The sequence below is a fragment of the Poeciliopsis prolifica genome, unplaced genomic scaffold (assembly GCF_027474105.1).
Source record: "Poeciliopsis prolifica strain line A6 unplaced genomic scaffold, Auburn_PproV2 SCAFFOLD022, whole genome shotgun sequence".
In the NCBI taxonomy this organism is placed as follows: Eukaryota; Metazoa; Chordata; class Actinopteri; order Cyprinodontiformes; family Poeciliidae; genus Poeciliopsis; species Poeciliopsis prolifica.
The window spans coordinates 6568649-6588980 of record NW_026562397.1 but is presented as its reverse complement, the minus strand read 5'-3'; the positions used below and the strand labels follow the sequence as shown (position 1 = coordinate 6588980).

General features: G+C 40.7%; 1 protein-coding gene across 3 annotated transcripts in view; it reads left to right on the top strand.

Annotated features, from left to right (window-relative positions):
* Positions 1-20332, top strand: part of LOC129370015 (neprilysin-like) — a 54794-nt gene that overhangs the window by 7335 nt on the left and 27127 nt on the right. For 2 of the 3 annotated variants that reach the window (XM_055045760.1, XM_055045761.1), the window contains exons 2-4: positions 2900-3076; positions 4128-4163; positions 7037-7198. In XM_055045760.1, the coding sequence (XP_054901735.1) occupies positions 2900-3076; positions 4128-4163; positions 7037-7198 (375 nt within the window). Of the gene's footprint in view, positions 1-2014; positions 2813-2899; positions 3077-4127; positions 4164-7036; positions 7199-20332 lie in introns of those variants that run through there. The other variant, XM_055045762.1, reaches the window with a different exon arrangement.

Sequence of the window (20332 nt, the reverse complement as noted above, 5' to 3'; positions counted from 1 at the left end):
CGGCACAGAAGGGTATCGGTGTAAATACCAGAGGAGCCAAACACCAACTCCTCGTAGACCGCACAGTTGCCCGAGACTGCAAAACCCGACACACCAACCTGTGCATGGCTTGGATCGATTACAAGAAAGCCTATGACTCAATGCCGCATACTTGGATCATTGAATGCCTAGAGATGTATAACATCAACAGGATTCTGAGAGCCTTCATTGCAAACTCGATGAGGCTGTGGAAAACCACCCTTGAAGCCAACTGCAACCACTTGCACAAGTGTCCATCAAATGTGGCATATACCAAGGAGATGCCCTGTCCCGCTACTGTTCTGCATAGGCCTGAACCCCCTCAGCCAAATTATCAACAAGACTGGCTATGGATACCGACTCAAAAATGGGGCCAACATCAGTCACCTCCTCTACATGGATGACATCAAGCTGTATGCCAAGAGTGAGCGAGACATCGACTCACTGATCCACACCACCAGGATCTACAGCACTGACATTGGAATGTCATTCGGACTAGAAATGTGGTCGGCTGATCACAAAGAGGGGGAAGGTGATCCACACAGAAGGAGTCTCACTCCCACAAGGAACAATAGCAGACATAGAGGACAGTTACAAGTACCTAGGTATACCACAAGCAAATGGCAACCTCGATGAGGCCACAAGGAAAGGAGCCACAGCTAAATACCTCCAACGAATAAGGCAAGTCCTGAGAAGCCAGCTCAATGGCAAGAACAAAATCCGTGCGATAAACAGCTATGCCCTGCCAGTAATCAGATACCCTGCTGGAATAATCAGCTGGCCAAAGGAGGAGATGAAAGCCACAGATATTAAGACTAGAAAGCTACTAACCATGCATGGAGGGTTCCATCCCAAATCCAGCACCCTGAGACTGTACACGAGCCGCAAGGACGGAGGCAGAGGACTAGTGAGTGTGAGAACCACTGTCCAGGACGAAACAACTAAGATCCATAAATACATCAGGGACAAAGCCTCAACAGACAATGTGCTCAGTGAATGTCTCAGACAACAGGGAACGGAGGTTGAGGTGCCAGAGATACCAACATGGGAGGACAAGCCCCTACATGGGATGTACCACCAGCAAATAACCCAAGTGGCTGATATCAGTAAATCCTACCAATGGCTGGAAAAAGCTGGACTCAAGGACAGCACAGGGCCCTCATCCTGGCCGCCCAGGAACAGGCCCTAAACACCAGAGCAATAGAGGCCCAGATCTACCACACCAGACAAGACCCAAGGTGTAGGTTGTGCAAGGAGGCCCCTGAGACAGTCCAGCACATCACAGCAGGTGCAAGATACTGGCAGGGAAAGCGTACATGGAGCGACATAACCAAGTGGCAGGCATAGTGTACAGAAACATCTGTGCAGAATATGGACTGGAAACCCCGAGATCAAAGTGGGAAACACCCCCAAAGGTGGTGGAGAACGCCAGAGCTAAGATCCTGTGGGACTTCCAGATCCAGACAGACAAAATGGTAATGGCGAACCAACCAGACATTGTCGTAGTGGATAAACATCAGAGGAAAGCCGTTGTGGTAGATGTAGCAATACCAAGTGATTGCAACATCAGGAAAAAGGAGCACGAGAAACTGGAGAAATACCAGGGCCTCAGGGAAGAACTGGAGAGGGCCTGGAAGGTGAAGACCACAGTGGTGCCTGTGGTCATCGGGGCCCTCGGGGCAGTAACCCCCAAACTGGAGCAGTGGCTACAACAGATCCCAGGAACAACATCAGACATCTCAGTCCAGAAATGTGCAGTCCTTGGCACAGCCAAGATACTGCGCAGAACCCTCAAGCTCCCAGGCCTCTGGTAGAGGACCCGAGCTCAGAGGATAAGAACCACCCGTGGTGGGTGAGAAGGGAATTTTTCTTTTTTTTTTTACACAATGGTATGCTTGATTTTATTTAAAACAGAGTTGCCGTAATTGTTCCCAAATCTATGAAATTAATATTGCATGTTAATTGTTGCAATTTGAGTAATGTTATCCAGGGAGATATTTGTTTTATGCATGTGCATTACAACAGATTCATGGCCCAAATATATTCTTACCTTTAATAGAGTTAGGATTAAAGTAAACTTTTCATTATACCACCATATTTATTCGGACTGGAGGCAATGATTGGTCCTCCAGAAGTTCAGATCGTAATCTGAGAGAATTTGTGGATGACAAGTATAGACTCATCCTCATAGACTCTGAGCCCATCATCTGAGATTTACAATCCAGTAAAAAGAAAAAAAAGGTAAGCCTATGAAATGTTTGCTTATAATGCAAATACAGATTTACTTTTTTATTAATTATTGAGAAGTTTCTGAAGAATTTATTGTAATAAAAGCGATACTCCCCTTACGTAGTGTGATTATATCTTTAACATTTTTTAGTCATCATGGCAACATCGTAGTCACACAACCAAGAATAAGTTCTTTCCTAATCAGTGATGCAACCTCCCAGACGTTTCTCAACACGTCCCATTGTCTTATTTTCTCCAAACGAACAGGAAAGTTATCAAAATCCGTTTTGTCTGTGGCCAGACTGTCGATGTGGCAACTGCATTTTAGGGCTGCTGGAGAGATTACAAAACAGAGGTCAGACCACATATCACCCAGTCTGCAAGTGGAAATCCACCCTGACGTCCCAGTTTGTCTTTGTCCCCATCCATATTTTGGGTTACCACAGCGATGGTGACCTCGCCATTTACTCACGGTCTCACGGTGTCTATTGGAGGCATCGAGGCCCGTCTATTGAGCTTCTTTGGAGTTTTGGAAACTGATGGCAAGAGGTTCTAGAAAAACCAGGTGCGAACTGGACCTTATTCAGCAACAGGAAGCTGTGACTGGAACAGGTTTGTTAATAAATTGACTAATGGTTTATTTCCCCATTAGGTGAGTTGATACAGCTGGCTGGTGAAAGAGGAGACCTGAGGATGACAGAGACCAATACTCCAAAATCGGCAAAGAAGCCCCGTTGGACCTCTCTGGAAATCAGCCTCATCACTATCGTCTCTCTGCTGTTCATCGTCGTCGTTGCCCTCGTCATCCTGTTCGCCACCCAGAAGACTGGTGAGTGTTTTTAATTGAGGCTTAGCACTGAAACTGATATGTGTTCATGTTTTATTTCTTGTCTTTAACATAACTCAAACAACAAGAACTGTGTGAGCAAAACAAGTGAATCATGTAGCCGAAAGGATTTCTCAAGGACATTCATTAGGTTTCACTTCGTGATAAATGGTAAGCACAAAAAGAGCATGCACAAATGTTGCCCTTTGCTCAGATACAAGACACTTGTTCTGCGTGCTTTTATCCACTGTGCTTCAATACAGTCTCTGGCACAGAACAGAAAAAAAGGAAAGAAAAATATGTGTATGTGTTCAAAGGTCTCCTTTGAAAGGTTTTCGTGACTCAAAACAGACTCAAATTTCTAAATGTAGGCTTGATTCTCAGAACTGCATATTTCCAAGAAGAAAATATTTTTTTTTCTTCAAAAAAGATGTTGTATGAAGAAAAATGGAGAATTGAGAAGCAAGGCTGGAGCCTTTTATTTGTTTCAGTTCAATGTCAAATCTTAGGTTTTACTCCTTCTGCTTTAAAAAAAGCAGTGAAATAGGGTTTGATTTATCACAAGCAGGTGATCTATAGATTAATTATTGACAAAGTTCAGCAGGTCATGATGGCAGAACCCTGACAGAAAAGGTCATCCAATTAAGTTTGATGGAGTTCGTCTGGCTTTTGTGGCCGTGTTGAGCTATTATTAATTTTTGCAGTCTCGTGCTTTATTAATGTGTGAACTGCTTTGTCAGGGAAATGAACACTGAATGCTTGCAGCCATGTTTACACTCAACTGGGTTCATTTTATGTGCGCTGACTCATATAACCCACAAAGCGTTGTGTTAAAGGTCGGATTGCAATTTGCTGCTCTGTCAATGCATTCAAGTGTCACTTGAATGACACATTTCTGACAGAGAGAACGTGACACTAAAGCAGAGTTTTGCGTATGTGAAACAAATTAATAAATTAAAAGAAATACAGAAGAAGGAACTGATTTAGATGTAATCACCAATGGGTGCTGAAAAACCAACTAAGTAATGGAAATGTGTTTTACGTTCTCTTGCAGATGAAATCTGCACCACAGCTGACTGCACGCAGTCAGGTAAGCAGCTTGTGTTTGTTTGTTTTCTCTCTCTATTGTTTCATCCTGAAGGCTTTGACTTCTCCCAGCGGGAGCCGGCATGGGAAAAGTGAGGCTGCAGCAGAAGCATTTTAGACATTGCTCACTGAAAAAGGCCTCTTCGAAAGAGACATGTTCTCTTTCAGTCAAAACCACAATAAAACAGATATGATCAGCCCTACTGCACATACGACTTTTAATTCAACCAAGAAGCTTGCATCTCAAAAAGCAATAAATTAATGTACAATGAGATCAGAAAAAAATATTCATGTTTCATGTAGAAAATTATTTGTAACCTTGATAAACATGTTGATGCAGGTCCACGCTTAAAAATATTATGGTAAATGCAAACAAATTTCATTTAATGTATTAAACACTAATACATTAAATGTCATAGGGAGCAAAAAATATCCAGCGCGTTGCATTAAGGTACAGACTCGTTTTGCCATTTAATAAACTTGGCAAAATGCAACAAAAGTAGGCTGCCTCCTGTTGTTGCTGCTGAAAGTACACCAAGTAAAACTAGAAAAACAAAAGATGAACCTGAAAAATTTACATCGCAATTTTCTTGTTTCATATGTCCAACGAGCAACTTATTTTGCCTTTGTTTTACAACTACATTGATTCACTGCTCCCTCGTCAAATCAATCTGACTGCTTTGCTTATTTTATTGGGGGGGAGGCAAAAAGTGTCTGTTGTTAGTTAGCATTGTTTATTTATCAGGTGAAATAAATTTAGAATTTACATACACAAAACTTTAATACACAAAACTAAAAGTTTTGTTTGTTTCAACTTGACAGTTTTGGCCCCCGTGCCAAAAAGTTTAGATTTTGTTTACTGAGGTAGCCTGGGTGGAACATGTCTGTCTTGTTCTATCTTCTGTAAAAGCAGCACAACATTTTCCCAAAAACATAAAAAAAATAATAAAAAATAACATCAATTTATGAACCAAACTTGGTGGTAGAGTATCTGAGCTGGATCACTTCGTAAAATTAAAAGAACCGTGACGGGGGTGGAGGGGGAATCATTAAAGAAAATTTTCTGCTAAATGTTTGAGGTTTATTCAGCAGAAAAATGAATGGTTCAAAAATGTGTTGGAAAGGCTTAGTGAAAGCCAGAAATGCTTGAAGATATACATGGAGTGATAAGGAAGAGCTTATAGCTTTCATTACATAACAGAAGGAAACCTTTGTCAAAATATGTATGTTTTTTTCCCTCTTATTCTCACAGCCCAACTCGTGCAAATGTATCTGATATGAACCATTATCCCAGAATTTCATGTGATAAAGCGGCACCTCCTATCCTTCCTTCAACCGTATTCCCAACGACTGAGTGCTTCATCACCGCGTCTCCTCCTCATACGCATATTGTGCGCTGGAGAACAATGTGTTGGTAGGGAAATGAAAACCACAGCGATAAGTAAGAGATGAACATCTTTGGTGACGGTTTTCAGCAACAGATGCCAATTTATTTCTGCAGCATTTCTGCAGAGTCGGTGTCCCAATTCAGTCAGATTTGATAGACAGCCTTGTCACAAGGGATCTCCGAGTGAGCAGCCGTCTGTAATTTAATTTCTGCTTTAAAAAAAAAAAAAGTGAACATATTTTCACTGCTGGTGCCTGAACAAAACCCAATTACCACCTCTATGCTGCTTTCTCTTTACAGATCTAATGTTAAGATTTTACTTGTCTGGAAATGGTACCTCGATGGAAAGGTGGGGGGGGGAAATCAATTTTAACTTTTTTTTTTTTTTTTTTTTTTTTTTTGTGGTACTGTCAATTATTTCTTGGGAGAAAATATTTTTGACAAACTTACAAAGCTTCATAAGCAGGTGCTCCATAAAAAAAAAAATCCCAAATTTCTCTAGTTAAACATTCGAATAGTTTAGTTTCCACTTGCATTGTGAGAATTACGACTCAGCTTCACTAAAGAGCTCTTACCTTGCAACAAGCTTTGCAAAAGTAGCCTGACTTGGTGCAAACTTCTGGGTGCTCACCGCACATTTTATTGATTTAGATCAGTGAAAATAATCAAAGCAACCTCAATAAATTCTTAATGTTTATCCATAACTTAAATAATTTCACCTCACTTTTCAGTGATGATTAAACACATTAGGTTTTGTGTTAGTATCTGAAATTAGTGTTTTGGCCCTTTAGCTTTGTAGGAGGATTAGATCACTCTAATCACTGAGCTTTTTTAGCTTCTTTCCATTTTCTAGTGGTCAGCTAATCAGCTGCAGCCTTCGTCCTTCAACAGGTTCTTAGCTAATCTTCTCTTTGAATACTTTGGTGTAAAATGATTGAACCTATTTCCCAGAATGTCAGAGTATTAATTAGTGACATTGGAGCATCTTTCATTAGGTGGTCATAAGTAGCTGTTGTAAAAGACCTCATTAAAAGTTGAACTTGTCTCGATCTGTGATGTTGGACTGATTCATTTCTTTTCAATGTGTGGAGTTTTTATTTAGAGTTTTTGATTATCAGTCTCAATTGAGCAGACTTCCTGTTTTATTTTGAAAGACCTTTTGTCTGGAGCACCTATGTCTTGGTACACAACTGTATTAAATGAAGCGTGGCTACTCTTGTCAATGCTCAAGTTTCTTTCTCATCAGTTAGACCGTCTTTATGTTCTTCTGTCTTGTTGCTGCTTTGTTGTTCACTTATTTATTTCCCTGCCTTCCAGTTCTCTCTTTGTAAGTTTTATTATAGTCCTGACAGTCTTCCTAGCAGAACTAAATTGTATTTCATCTGCATAATTTGATAGGGCTTCTTCCAACTCATACTATTTCATACTTGTTTAGGACGTTGTTTTCCCCTCCCGGTAAACCTAAAGCTTGCCTTCTCAATTTCCTGCAGCGTCTCGCCTCATTGAGAACATGGATGCTAGCGTGGATCCCTGTGACAACTTCTATCAATATGCCTGTGGAGGATGGCTGAAAAAGAACATCATCCCAGAGACAAGCTCCAGATACAGCACCTTCGACATATTACGGGACGACTTGGAGGTCATCCTCAAAGGTCTGGGACCTGCAAGAATTGATTGAGATAAAAGCTCTGAAAAGATTTTCACTGAGGCTTTTTTTGTTGTTGTTGTTGACAATTAGGAGTTAGGAAATAAGCCATGTGAAACTGAACTTCATGAAGAGAGGTCTATGTGAAGCATTATTCTCTGCTCTGTGTATTTTGTGACCTGCACAATAATGGGGGAAAAGTGCTGCTGCACTGACAGTTGTCCAGTAGGGTCAATGATAACTTCAACAACAGAAACTTCAACAAAGATTGTTTCTAAAGAAGCATCCTGCTTGTAGAGTGATGCTCTCAAGCCTAATAAAGTTAGATGAAAGGGGGCGGGGGAAAGTGCACAAACTAACTTGCAACCATAGCTTTAAGAAAGTGAGATTAAACTCCTCAACAGCTGGCCCTGGTCCACATCGAAGGATCAGTGCCACTTCAACATGGCCCTGGTCCTCCACACCTGAATACTGAATATGCTTGGCAAATTTTTATATTTTTTTTCCCTTGACACAAAAAAAAAGTTTCTGCTGATAATTTGATTCTTATATTTTGAAGCAAAAAGCCGCTGTAGGATGCAGGACAACTTCTCCCTGAGAACCGGAGGTCGAGAGCCCTTACTTGATTGTGAGGCAGAGCCTGCTTTAGAGTTCAGGGGATATCCACAAGGTGTGAACTGCAGCTGAGCAGAAGTCACAAATGTTTGGAGGAAGAGTGGCGAGGCGTGGAATCCAAATTGCGTCTGAGAAGTCTGAGAAGTTTTTTTTTTTTTGGGGGGGAGGGGGGGAGTCGGAATCTTTGCAGTATTGACAAGAAAAAGACAGAGGAAGCAGATCCAACAATGCAGACAAGCTCAGGGTTTCAATTAAAGCGAGTTGGGCTTCCATAACCTCTCAGTAAAGGCACGCGATGGTCACCTTTACGTCACATGGATTTGTAACTTCGGCAAAAAGCACTGAGTGCAAATACTTTACAGTATGGACTGCAGGCTGAAATACCTGCATTTCTGAGAAAGTGCACTTCAAATTTTGCAAAATCAACAACAACAAAAAAAAAAAAAAACTCTTGAAAATCCAAATATTAAAGCTGGGTGTTATGGGTTTTTCAGTGACATTGTGCCATTTTATATCACTTTGAAAGACGAGTTTTCCTTTGCATCATTACCAGATCTGATGCACTAACATTGACCTCTGTCTCTTTAAGAACCTCATACCCTCTACGACAAGCTCCCTTTAGCATGTCATCACAACAATATTTCTCCATGCTGCCCATTGATGCCCTTTACAATCGTTCTTGGGAGCGTTGGACTCGGCTCACCAAATTTGCAGTTCGCTAGTTGTTGCTGCCGCTAGTTTGAAGGACCCGAGAGCAGGTGTACGTTGAGGGGAAATGGGCAGTGCATTGTATGAGCACGCATTTAGGTCTAGGCACCCCATAGTGGCTGCCAACAAGGGATTGAAGAATTTTCAAACATGAATGAATCAAAGCAACACTTGAGGGGATAACATGATATGAAGCTCCAAAAGTGGATTTTACATTTACTCTCTTTTTTTCTTTCTTTCTCTTTTCAGGCTAGCTCTGTGAAGGTGTTGAACAGCTTTTTCTTCTTTTTTCTTTTTGGTTGCTAAGAAGTCAGATTTTTAAAGATATTTGTCCTTCAGGGACTACAGCTCTATGGATATCTCAGATCCTACAGGAGTTTGGCTTCATTTCTACCATGTGGGACTTTGCCAGCAGATGGCTGAGTTTGGGAAAATAAGTGAGCACGCATGTCAATATATATATATAAAAAAATATATATATTTGTATTTGGATGAGGCTCGGGTGTTTCTCTGTTTTCTTAGTGAGCATTAGAGCCTTGTTGGTTCTTGTGATATACAGAGGGTCACATTACTCTGTGGCTGCGTTTGTGTGCTTTGGGGATTTATGGGTGTATGCATTTGTGTGAGGTCCGTATTTCACCCAGGACTGTCTGCAAGAAGGCCGCTCGAGTGCTCAGCTGAAGGCACTAAAGCTTTATGGAGGACAAAGCCTCCATGAACAACAGAAACTCCTCATGTGCCATGAATGTTCAAATTAACTGGCAGTACTTTTTTTGTGCATTACGAGGGCTAAGTGAAGCTTCAGGGCTAAGAAAAGCCATTTAGGGTGTTGACAATAACTGCTTAATGAAATAATTTGTGCCAGCATTGAGTTTTTTTTTCTTCTCTCTTTTCATTCTTTTCATGATGGTGGATAAAAGTAAAATCAATGTAAGAGGTTTTTAAATCTGCTCGTTCTGCCGTTAACCTTCTGAGGATTTCTTGGTGCAGAAAATTAGAAGATGGTAGAAATGTAGGGGCTGGGATTTAGAGTTTTGGGACTTTATCGATGAGTGCTGCAATATTTCTGGCTCTGCACTAGGAATTCAACCTGGGACTCCTTCACCCTAGAGTTTTAAAGCAAGACTTTTGCTCCTGGTTCAGAAACGTTCTGGCACACCTGCAAGGGTTGTGCAAAAACATAACCCTTGAAGTTCTTCCACATTTTGTCAAATTCTAACTACGTTTTTATAGGATTTTATACAACAGACCGACATAAAGCAGAGCTTTATTGCACTGTAAAAGAAAAGGGAAACACGGCTTTCAAAGTCTGCCCTGCATTGTAATCATTTTCACTTTAGTGAGTAACATTTGGAGAACCGCCCTACAGTGTGATCACCGTTGCATGCGTTAGTTTTGGACATCTGGAGGATCGCATTATTTTTCTTTGCAAAATAACTGCAGCTTGGTAACACTGGATGAAGAGCAACTGTGAATATCAGTTTAACTTGGATTTTTGACTTTGACTAGGCCATTCTAACACATGACATAGTCATTATTATGCTGTGATCTTTGAGCTCCGGCTTTATGTTTAGCGTCACCGTTTGGCTGGAAGATGAATGTTTGCAACCTTTTTGTGGTTTTCTTCCAGATGAGCCGAATCTCTCTTCCAGGGCGGTTAGCCAATATTTTAGTAATCGAGTATTCCATTGATTATTCTTACGATTCATCGAGCACTCTGGAAAGAAAACCTCTCTCTGTCTGTCTCTCGCTCTCTGAGCCGCAGCGCTCTTCGTCCCAGGAGGACACACTCCACGCATGGCACCAATCAGTTTAGGAAAGCTTATTTGATCCTTCTCCCTCCCCCAAAAAATTGATTAAAAAAGCCCAGGAAATCTGACATTATTCTGCTGGCCCTTTGCAACAACTCATAGGCTGACGGGAGAAGTGAGAGCGCTGCCCCGAAACAAATGATGATCCGTCCGGAAGCTTGGAGGCAGATATGTTAATAATCGAGGTACTCGACTCATTCAAGGATTCGTTACATCCCTACTGTCTTCCCACGAACTGCCAATAAGCAGTTTTTCTGCTAATAAATAAGGACGATGTTACTGTCACTCTATTTCCTTTGGTTACGTGTTTGGAATGGTGTTCAGCTGCTGTTGATATTCCACCAATGTTGGAAAAACACCGTTTTGCAATTGCGGGTTTTGCTTTATACGGGAAACACAATTAAAATCCCACAAGTTCAACGTTTGTTCAAGCAACAAGTCATTAAAAGAACATGCTGCGTCGTCCTCCTCCCGTCCCTTCCTGTCGCTTGTTGATCACATGTGCGATGCGAAAAAAGTGTTTCTATTGCAGGTTTGTAAAAAAAAAAAAAAAAAAAAAAAAAAAAAAAAATAATAATAATAATAATACACCAAGTTCAAAACAGCAAAAACCACCTCATCCTAAGAAAAAAATTGTAAAAAAAAAAAAAAAAAAAAAAAACAGGAGTTGTTGAATTTATTTTTGTAATTCCAATTTGTGCATCTGGTCATTGGAAACACAGCTACTGTTTTCTGCCACATAAGTTTATTCATGAACACTAGAAGTTTTTTTTTTTTTGACCAGTTCAACTTTTTCCCCACATTTTTCTGTCTCCTATGTGGCCAGTGGCAAAAAAAAAAAGAAAAAAAAGGAATGATTATAAATAAATAAAAAAAAAAAAAAACGAACCAGCCTGTTGGCACAACTGTGCACATTCAACAGCTTGTCTTGTCACCAGAGTTTCCCTCATGAGTTGTTGGGCCTGTTGGCACCTTTTCTGATTTTTTTCTCCTCTTTTTCTCGGTGAAATTACAGTTCAAGCAGCGACAGGCATGCTCGAGTTTGAGATATTCCAACCAAACCCTGTTTTAAACTGTTTCCTTCACACTTTTGTTTTAGTATTCATGAACTTCACTAGTGTTCTCTGACTGTCCTGTGAGTTCTTTAACATTCATAATGAAATCATTTCAACTACTTGGACTGGATTTTACGTAACAATAAAAGGGGTTGAACACATAATCACATAACACTTGATACAATCGTTTCCATTTCACGAATGCGTGCCTCTTTGTGAGGTTCTGTTGCATAAAATAAACAAAGTTTTAAGAAAAAAAAAAAAAAGCATAGAAGTTTGCTGACATAATGTGACAAAATGTCAAATTTCCAGGAGTGCAAATACTCTTGGAGGGTGACTTTGGAGCCACTCTGTTCTGCCCTGGCTCCTACTTGGCAGGCCACTCTCAGAAAAGCCGCAGACAGTGAGTGGTGGGGAATAAGAAAAACAAACGTATTTTTCGCAATCTGATACCGTGGCCATTTACATGCATGGCACACCTCTGTGTGAAACTCTCATTTCGCACTCCTTGTATTTTTTTCTTCCTACATTTCAGCCGCTTTTATAAACTTTTTGACAGCAAAGTGTGCTGCGAGAGGAAATAACCAGAGAGAGACAGTAAAAAATAGAGAAACAAAAGAAAAAAAATCAGAACTGTGAGCAAAGTGCAAAGGTTGACGCTGTCAAATTATTAGCTTAATTGCTCTAAATGCTGTTTACCACAGAGAGGAACAGGACTGCCAGGGGACTGTTCCTAATCATTCATCCGCTCTGACCGTCGGTGTTGTGCTCATTCCTCTGGGCTGTGGAGCTCACCATCCGGAGATGGAATGTCTCAGGCGGTACAGTAAACACATGTGCAGGTTTACTATGTGCATGTGTGTGTGTGTGTGTGTGTGTGTGCGGGTGTGGGTGTGTGTGTGTGTGTGTGTGTGTGTGTGTGTGTGTGGGTGTGTGTGTGTGTGTGTGTGGGGAGGGGGTGGGGGGGTGTGAGAGCCTCCATGTAAAAATCACTTTTAAAGACAAATAAAACAAACTGCATGCCACGTTCCTTTGGATAAACTTCAAGTAGGCACAACGCTCCTTAACGGCTATATGTGTTAGAAAATATGGTTAGAAAAATACTCTCAGAGACTACAGGGTGACGAGCACGCTAATGACCTCTGCTTTTAAGGTTGACATCAAACATGCAGCCTGTGATCATGGGGCTCGCCACGGCTGCTTGTTTGAACATCGCCCCCCCGCTGATTGATGGGTGCTTTTGCTCTCAACAGCTGCATGAGTCTGAAAACACCTGGACACTGGAGGGCTTTGCCTGGATCACAGCTGTAAGAAAAACAAAAAAAAAAGAAAAAGAAAAAAGTCTGGGTGCTTGTAAATAGTGAGGTTTGCAGTTCCTCGTAAATGCTTGGGATGGTTCTCTACTCCTGTAGGACGCCGTATGTATTTAATGATACATTTCTTTTCCTCCCTGATACTCACAGCATTCATGCACACAAGCTTTCTATTTTTTTTTTTTATAGTTTAATTTCCTCCCTCCCTCTCAGGTGTGGCATACTGTGCAATAATTTGCCCAATTGACCATGAGCATTTTAATTACTAATTAGTTTGTTTCCCAGAAGAGGAAGGCAGGAACTGTGAGAGGATAAAAGGCTTTGTTTAAAAAAAAAAAAATAAAATAAAAAATCTTGAGCTGAAGTTAAGAAACCAAAGGTGGGTGACAGCTGAAGATGATGGGTGTTGAAATGTAGCTCACAAAAAGAGGGGCAGCCTGGGCGCGAAGTGCAGTTTGTAACCAGGGGAATCGCAAGATAGGTCAAAGCACATCAAGCGTGTGGTAATCATCTCCTGGCTATAGCCTGTGTATCAGTGACTGCTCTTTACAAACTGCTGAGTTCCTGCTTTTTGCTTGACTTCAGGACTTTTTATGTTTCTCTTTTTTTTTTCCTACTATATTTGAGTCTGAGCTCGTTTCTCATTGAGTTTGCACATTTCTGCACACTTACAGCCCATTTATGTAACTCGGATATCAGCTGTAATGCAACAACAACTTAAATGGAGATTATTTTTTTATTTTAACATCTGAGATCTGTCGATATTCTTAGCCTGCAGTCGTGAATGTCACTCTGTTTCGTACAGCAATGCAAAGGAAATGGTAAATGTACTTGCAGAGTTCTTTATTTAGTCCAGTGGACCACAAAGCGCTTCACACAATTTGTTATTCACCAATTCGCCTTCATGCAGTGATGGTGGTAAACCACCAACAGCAGGAAAGTGAAGTGTATTGCCCAAGGACGCAACAACTAAAACCAAGCAGGGATTTGAACCACCAATCCTCTGGTGACAGGAGAAACTGCTACTGCCTTTGTCACTGTCATGCCCCAGAGTAGCACACGATTTTTACGTGAAAGCGAAAAGTTTCATTCTGTTAATTCCAGAACATAATCTAAACTTTTCCTTTGACAATCCAGTTCCCTCAGACATGATTGTTTTATACGTTACCAACAGAGTGTGAGCAGTTCGCTCTCAGACCATCAGCAGGGTGACTGCTGCTTCCTAGAATGTCTAAAAGTAGAACGGAAGGCAGATCTTGGTTATCAGGCTCATCTGTTCTGGATCCAGCTCCCAGTTTACTGAGTACTGTGTCTGTTTTTAAGACTGAGCTTACTTTTTCTTTTTCTTTTTTTTTTTTTGAGAAATCTTACAGTCAGAGATTATCCCAAGCTGTCTCTCAGGCTACAGTATTATAGTCTGAGGTTTGCAGGAGGACAGATTTTCCTCTGACTCATGCTATTTGCTACATACAGTTATTGCACTTAATGCCTCTTTACTTTCTTTTTATAACACATATTTATTGAAGCTGCACCTGGCCTGTTTGTCTGAAACACCTGTCTGTGTTGAACTCAAAGACTAACGGAAAGAGCTGTAGCAGCATACAAATGTTCAACTTCACCCACACACCCAGGTTCTGTTGGCGGTTTCTTCCTGTCAAATGGCGCTTCACTTTAACGGGAATCAATCTCGTCACCAGATGTTATGGTGTGAGGAGCTCGGAGTCACTGTATACTCAGTAACTCTTCCAGGTTACCTTGGATTCAATGAGCTTTGCTATGTTTTATAACCTGCATCGACTCTGAATCTCTAATTTGGTCATATTTACTTTTTTTTTTTTTTTGTGAAGTGTTGTTAATTGGGGCTTTGCAGATCATTGATTTAAGTGATGCATAGTAATTTGCATGAATGCTTACCTGGCATGGTTTGCGGTAAGTTTCACAGATTCATAGGACTGTTTCAACAATGAGTCTTTTCTTCTTAAACCCAGATTTGGAACAAGCGTAACTTATGACTGTCCTGTCATATTGTCCTAAATGAGACGCAACCATGGCAAATCTGGATGCCATGGTTGCGTCTCTGATTGATGTTCTCCTTTCTCCGCCGATCAATTAATGCCTTTTATATATCAAACTGAAATCTCAAATTTTTTTGCTGGAATGAAATCAAAAGCAGGTGGACTCTATCTACCAATCAGACATTTTATCTGAAAAAGTTGCACTGGATTTCATTTAGGAGTGTCAACGTAGAAGCAGCTTTTCTTTTTTTTTTTTGCTTTTCTGTTAAAATAATTTTAACACTTCCAAACCACTCCTCGTCTGATGCGTCTTGACTTAAAAATCAACAAGGGACAATCTAATAAACAGGAGGGACATTAGCAAAATGATGTGAATGGCAGAATTTAGGCAGGTGACTCCAAGAGCAGCTGCACCTCACCAAAAGGTTTCGCTCATTCTTTTAATAATGATTGCACACGTAAAACCCCCTCATACAGATTACTGAGTTTAATAGATGCGTTAATGAGCCACTGACCGCTTTGTCTGCACCAGCTGCCCAAAGGTGAAAATCTTTCTACTGAAACAGAAGCTTGTTCTGTCATTACAATGTGAATAGGATTCTGAAGTTATTAAAATATGGACTTGAATTCTAAAGCTGTCTCTTGGGCACGCTGCATTCCTTGAACGTGTGTCGCGCATGTTAAGAAACCGTGCCGCGTTTTAAAGCGCCTGCATCCCGGAGATTTATTCTCGACACTCATCCTGAATTGCCCGAAACACCTCATTTGTTGTCCAGGATTGAAACGCATTTGCATAATATGAGACGGAGACTAAAATTACGCGTTTCACAGAGATAAGAGGTTTCTGCGGCGGTGCATGAGACGCTGTTTAACATTAAAGCACACGAGAATATTCTGGTAGACATTATGATCAGGGTTTTATGGTGTGCGACTGCAGTGACGGCAACTCCTAAATGAGCATTTCAAAATATTTTCTCCCGAGAATTTGCAATGCAGCACGACAGTCGAGTTCGAGCGCGGATGCCAGAAAGGTGACGTTGGTTTAAACGACTAAAGTTTGTCTGCACACACTGGATTTTTTATTTTTTTAATATCTACTTTTGCTGTAAACTTCACTTCGTCTTAATTTATGTATTTAAAAGATCCAGTCAGTTTCTCCACGTTTTGTCTCTGGGGGGTTGATGCCCATCTCAGCTCATACTGGGCATAAATGCTAAAGAGATCAAGTCAACACACACACACACACACACGCACACACACACCCACACACCCCCCCACACACACACACCCCCACACACACACACACCCACCCACCCACCCCACACACACACACACACACACACCCACCCCCACACACACACACACACACACACACACCCACCCACACACCCACACACACACACACACACACCCCCACACACACACACCCCCACACCCCCACACACACACACACACCCACACACCCACACACGCACACACACACACACACACACACACACACACACACACACACACACACACACACACACACTCTCCCATGAAATAACCTGAAGTGCATGTTTTTGAACTGCAGTAGAAACACAGGAGTCCCCGGAGAGACATGCAGACTGAGCGCATAAAATGTACATGCAAGAAGGCCCCTGGTAAGCATGCAAACTGAAGACCTTCTTGCTGCAATGTAATCAGGCTAACGGTTGCATCACCATGCTGCTCCAGCATCTCAATAGCGGCTACACAATACGGGGTAAAACTTAGAAATGAATAAAATTGGAGCTCAAAAGAGTTTCAGAGAATACGGCGGTAAATAAGACTAAAATAGGATGGGAGGTTTGAGATCAACTGATCCATTCATATTAATAGTGTTTTGAGAGGTCGGTCTTTAAACTTTAAATCAGAGCGTCTGCCTCTCAAACCGGAACCGGGAACAGCTTTCAAAGAGGGACCTGATTACTGCAGGTTCTGCCTTGCATTTTCCATTTGGAGACTCCAAAATCCAAAATGAGTTCCACTTACTGAGGAGGGTATGGGTGTGTGTGTGTGTGAGGGGGCGGGTGGGGGGGGGGTGTGGGTGGGTGTGTGTGTGTGTGTGTGTGTGTGTGTGTGTGTGTGTGTGTGTGTGTGTGGGTGTGTGCGTGTGTGTGTTTAAAGATATTGAGCTCAAGGGACTGTTGAATATTATAGAGCCCAGTTTTGAAGATTTGACTTTTGGAACTAAAATATTGAATTTATATATTTATGGTCATTTTTCTCTCTTTCCGTTTTAGTAAAACTTAGACGTTTACCGTAGCTGCTGTTTAACAACAGGCCAGCTATAATTGATAGAATGAAAATAAGCATCCCGCATATCATCAGCAAGAGTTTAACGTTAAGCAATACAAAAAGTCTATTTTTGTTTACAATTTCCGTCTCATTGTTGGTACCTCTCAGCTAAGTAAAACATCAGCAGCTCAAACAATTTATTTACCAAATAGGGTCATTTCTAAAGAATCGGCATGTTGCAATAATGCAGCAATCAAATTGTTTTCATGTAAGACTGTTGATTTCTAAGAAAATTTACTTTTTTTTTTTACTAGTTAGAGGCCATCAAAATTAATACAGATAAATAAAATATCTCGACCTGTGTGACTCGATTAGTGGAATGTCAGAAAATAGCTTCTGCTTTGTTTCTGTGAACCAAGGAAGGTGTTCACCTTGCGTTTTCCAGCTGTAGCCAGTTTTATGTGAAGGTTTTTGTATTTTCACCCTGCTAACATCCAGGGAGGGTTCAGATAAGAACGGAAAGCTCCTCCAGGTTTCGAAGGTCTTTAATGCCCCTGATGTTGGTTCCCAGACTCCCTGTGAGAAACTTTGGTCTGTAACTAGACAGAGTCACTGTACTTGAGTTATCACAGACACTGGATATGTCTGCTTGCTGTTCTCATTGTTGCAAGAATAAAGAATAAAGAGGTGTTTGAGTGAAAATGAACGAATCCTGACAGTTCAATAGGGGAAAACTCTTCATTGTCATTTTTTTATTTTCCATTATCACTCAACATGACTTGCACTTTGACTGCATCTCTATAATTTAAACTCACCCCAACCCCCAAATTTGGACTAAATCAAAATGACCTTTAAACTTCCATTAATTTATTTAAAGCCAAAGCAGCACAAACAAAAAAATAAAATATAAAAAATGCTGCACAAAACGTAGTCGAGTTGATTGACACCGATTTTGTCTGATTTGAGTGTCCTCTGGAAGCATTTCTTGACATTTTCAAAATGACGGCGGCACAAACGAAAATTTTTGCTGCACAAACGTTTGACACCGATTTTGTCTGATTCGAAGGTCAACTTCACTCAGGTTGTCGAGAACCGTACAAAAAGAAAAGGGTGTTTTTAAATCCTGCTCCTCACTACTTCTTGCCTTTTATGTTTTAGACGTTTCCCTGCTCAGGCACGACTGACTCTAATAATTGCGTTGCCTACCATTAAGTGCTGCAGAAGCTTGTTAATCACCCGTTCACTTCAGGTAGGTGAGCAGGACAGTGTCCTTTCCCCCCACCTTTTTTTTTTTTTTTTTTTTTTGTTCTCCCTCAAGAATTTCAAAAAGTGTTGGACTTTAAACCTTATAACGGAGTATGTTGAGAGAGACATGCACACACTGTGTTAAATGACCTTATGCAATGGATTTGGAGCACAAACATAGATCAGTAGAGCTGGGCTTTCTGTAAGACCGAGATAAATGCAGGAGTCCCACAGCTTATTGCAGCAGCCCCTATATTTCCCTCTCCCTCCAGCACAATTAGTCCTTCCTGTCTGGACTAATTTTGTCTGTGTACACTTCCAGTTCATCCGGGGGAAAAGATTATTATCCTGAGTGGGAACATCTTTCCAGCCTTTGCCCCCCCTTGTTTAGATATGTGGCTTGAGAAAATTGTGTTTTTACTTTTCAGCCGTGACATTTCTAAGTAGGATCACAGGAGTCACCCTGGAACGGCGATTCTCTTAATATGAAGTTAAAAGCACAGAAATCAAGAATTGTGGTGGAGGCTAAAATTTTGGGCAAAGGTTGTGGAAATGAAAACTCAAATGATTGTGTAAAATCTGTTACCTCTACTGCGGCTGAACAGAGCTTTCACCATCAAAAGAATCAATGGTATTTAAAAACAAAAACTACCTCAAATTATGATTTTCAACTATAATAAAACATCAAATTAAAGTTATGCAGCTCTTAAGTACAACAAATGGAGTAAATAATTTTTAAAGTTGAAATTTTGATTAACTTTCAAGGTTTTTGCATTTACACATAGAAATGTAAAGCAGTATAGAAAAAAAATGGCAAAGCCAATTTGAAATCTGTTCTTCTGGACAAAATGATCAAATACTTTCAAATACAAACCTGTGTGTGTGTGATGGCTTTAATTTAAAACCTTTGCCGTGGTTAAACACGAGTGTTTTGCAGTCTGTAATCCAATCACACACACACACACACACACACACACACACACACACACACACACACACACCCCCCCACACACACACACGCACACACACACACACACACACACACACACACACACACACACCCACACACATGATCCGTGCCCTTTAGCGGAAGGCACCCTGTGAAGGGTCTCTGGGTTAGGACTTCATTACAATTAAACGAGCGCATGAATAGTGCATGCGTGATAATAAATTGAAAGGGGGGATTAGGCAAATAACCACACGTATAATCTGAAGCGAGATGCATTCATGCATGACCGGAAAGAAAGAAAGCAGATTTAAAGGAGACAGATTATGCCCCCTTTTTTCAAGAAACTGACACAATTTGCAGAGTTCTTAGTGAAATGTATGAGATGCTTCGGTCAAACTACAACAGGATTAACGTTTCAAAGCTCTCTTATCTAGCCTGTCTTCTAAAGTCCTTTGCATCTTATTCAAAAGGGGGCATGGTGAGACACTTGCCTCCAATCCTCTTTTCCATGCATAGAAAAAAAAAAGAAAAAAGAAAAATCAAAGCCAAAAGAAAGTGGTCAGTATGAACCATTCTAAAGCACACAAATTAAGCCAAAGACTCATTTATTTTTCAAAAAACTTTCACATCTTCTGCTGTTTGTTCAGAATTGGCTCCGTATCTTAGGACCAAATGACACAACTGGTGATCGATGGGGAGCTGGGATGGACCGTCCAGGTGGATCCTATTTTGAACATACTTGAAGAGTTTTTTTTTTTTTTTGGAGTTATATTAACATTGAAACTCAAATAGAATTACAAATGAAAAATTTGAAGCATTTAAACAAAAACAAATGTTTCTAAATATGGCTCACAGCTAACTGGAGCCCAAAATTCAGTTTTAGATAATTACAACATTACTGAAATGATCATTTATAATACGTGCTGCTATATTGTGGGGGTGGGAACAGCTGCATTGACTCTTGTCCCGCAAGCAGTCATGAATATCTTCAACAAGGGCTGACCACAAAAGCTCATTAAGGAATTCGATATCTGCAAAGTATGAGCTAATGCTTATGTAGATCTCAATCATAATTACACAGCATTTTCTACATGCCATCGTGCAGATCATTATTGGTTACTTTGTATTCATAAACAGGGTTATTTTATTTGAAAGCTTACATAAACATTCA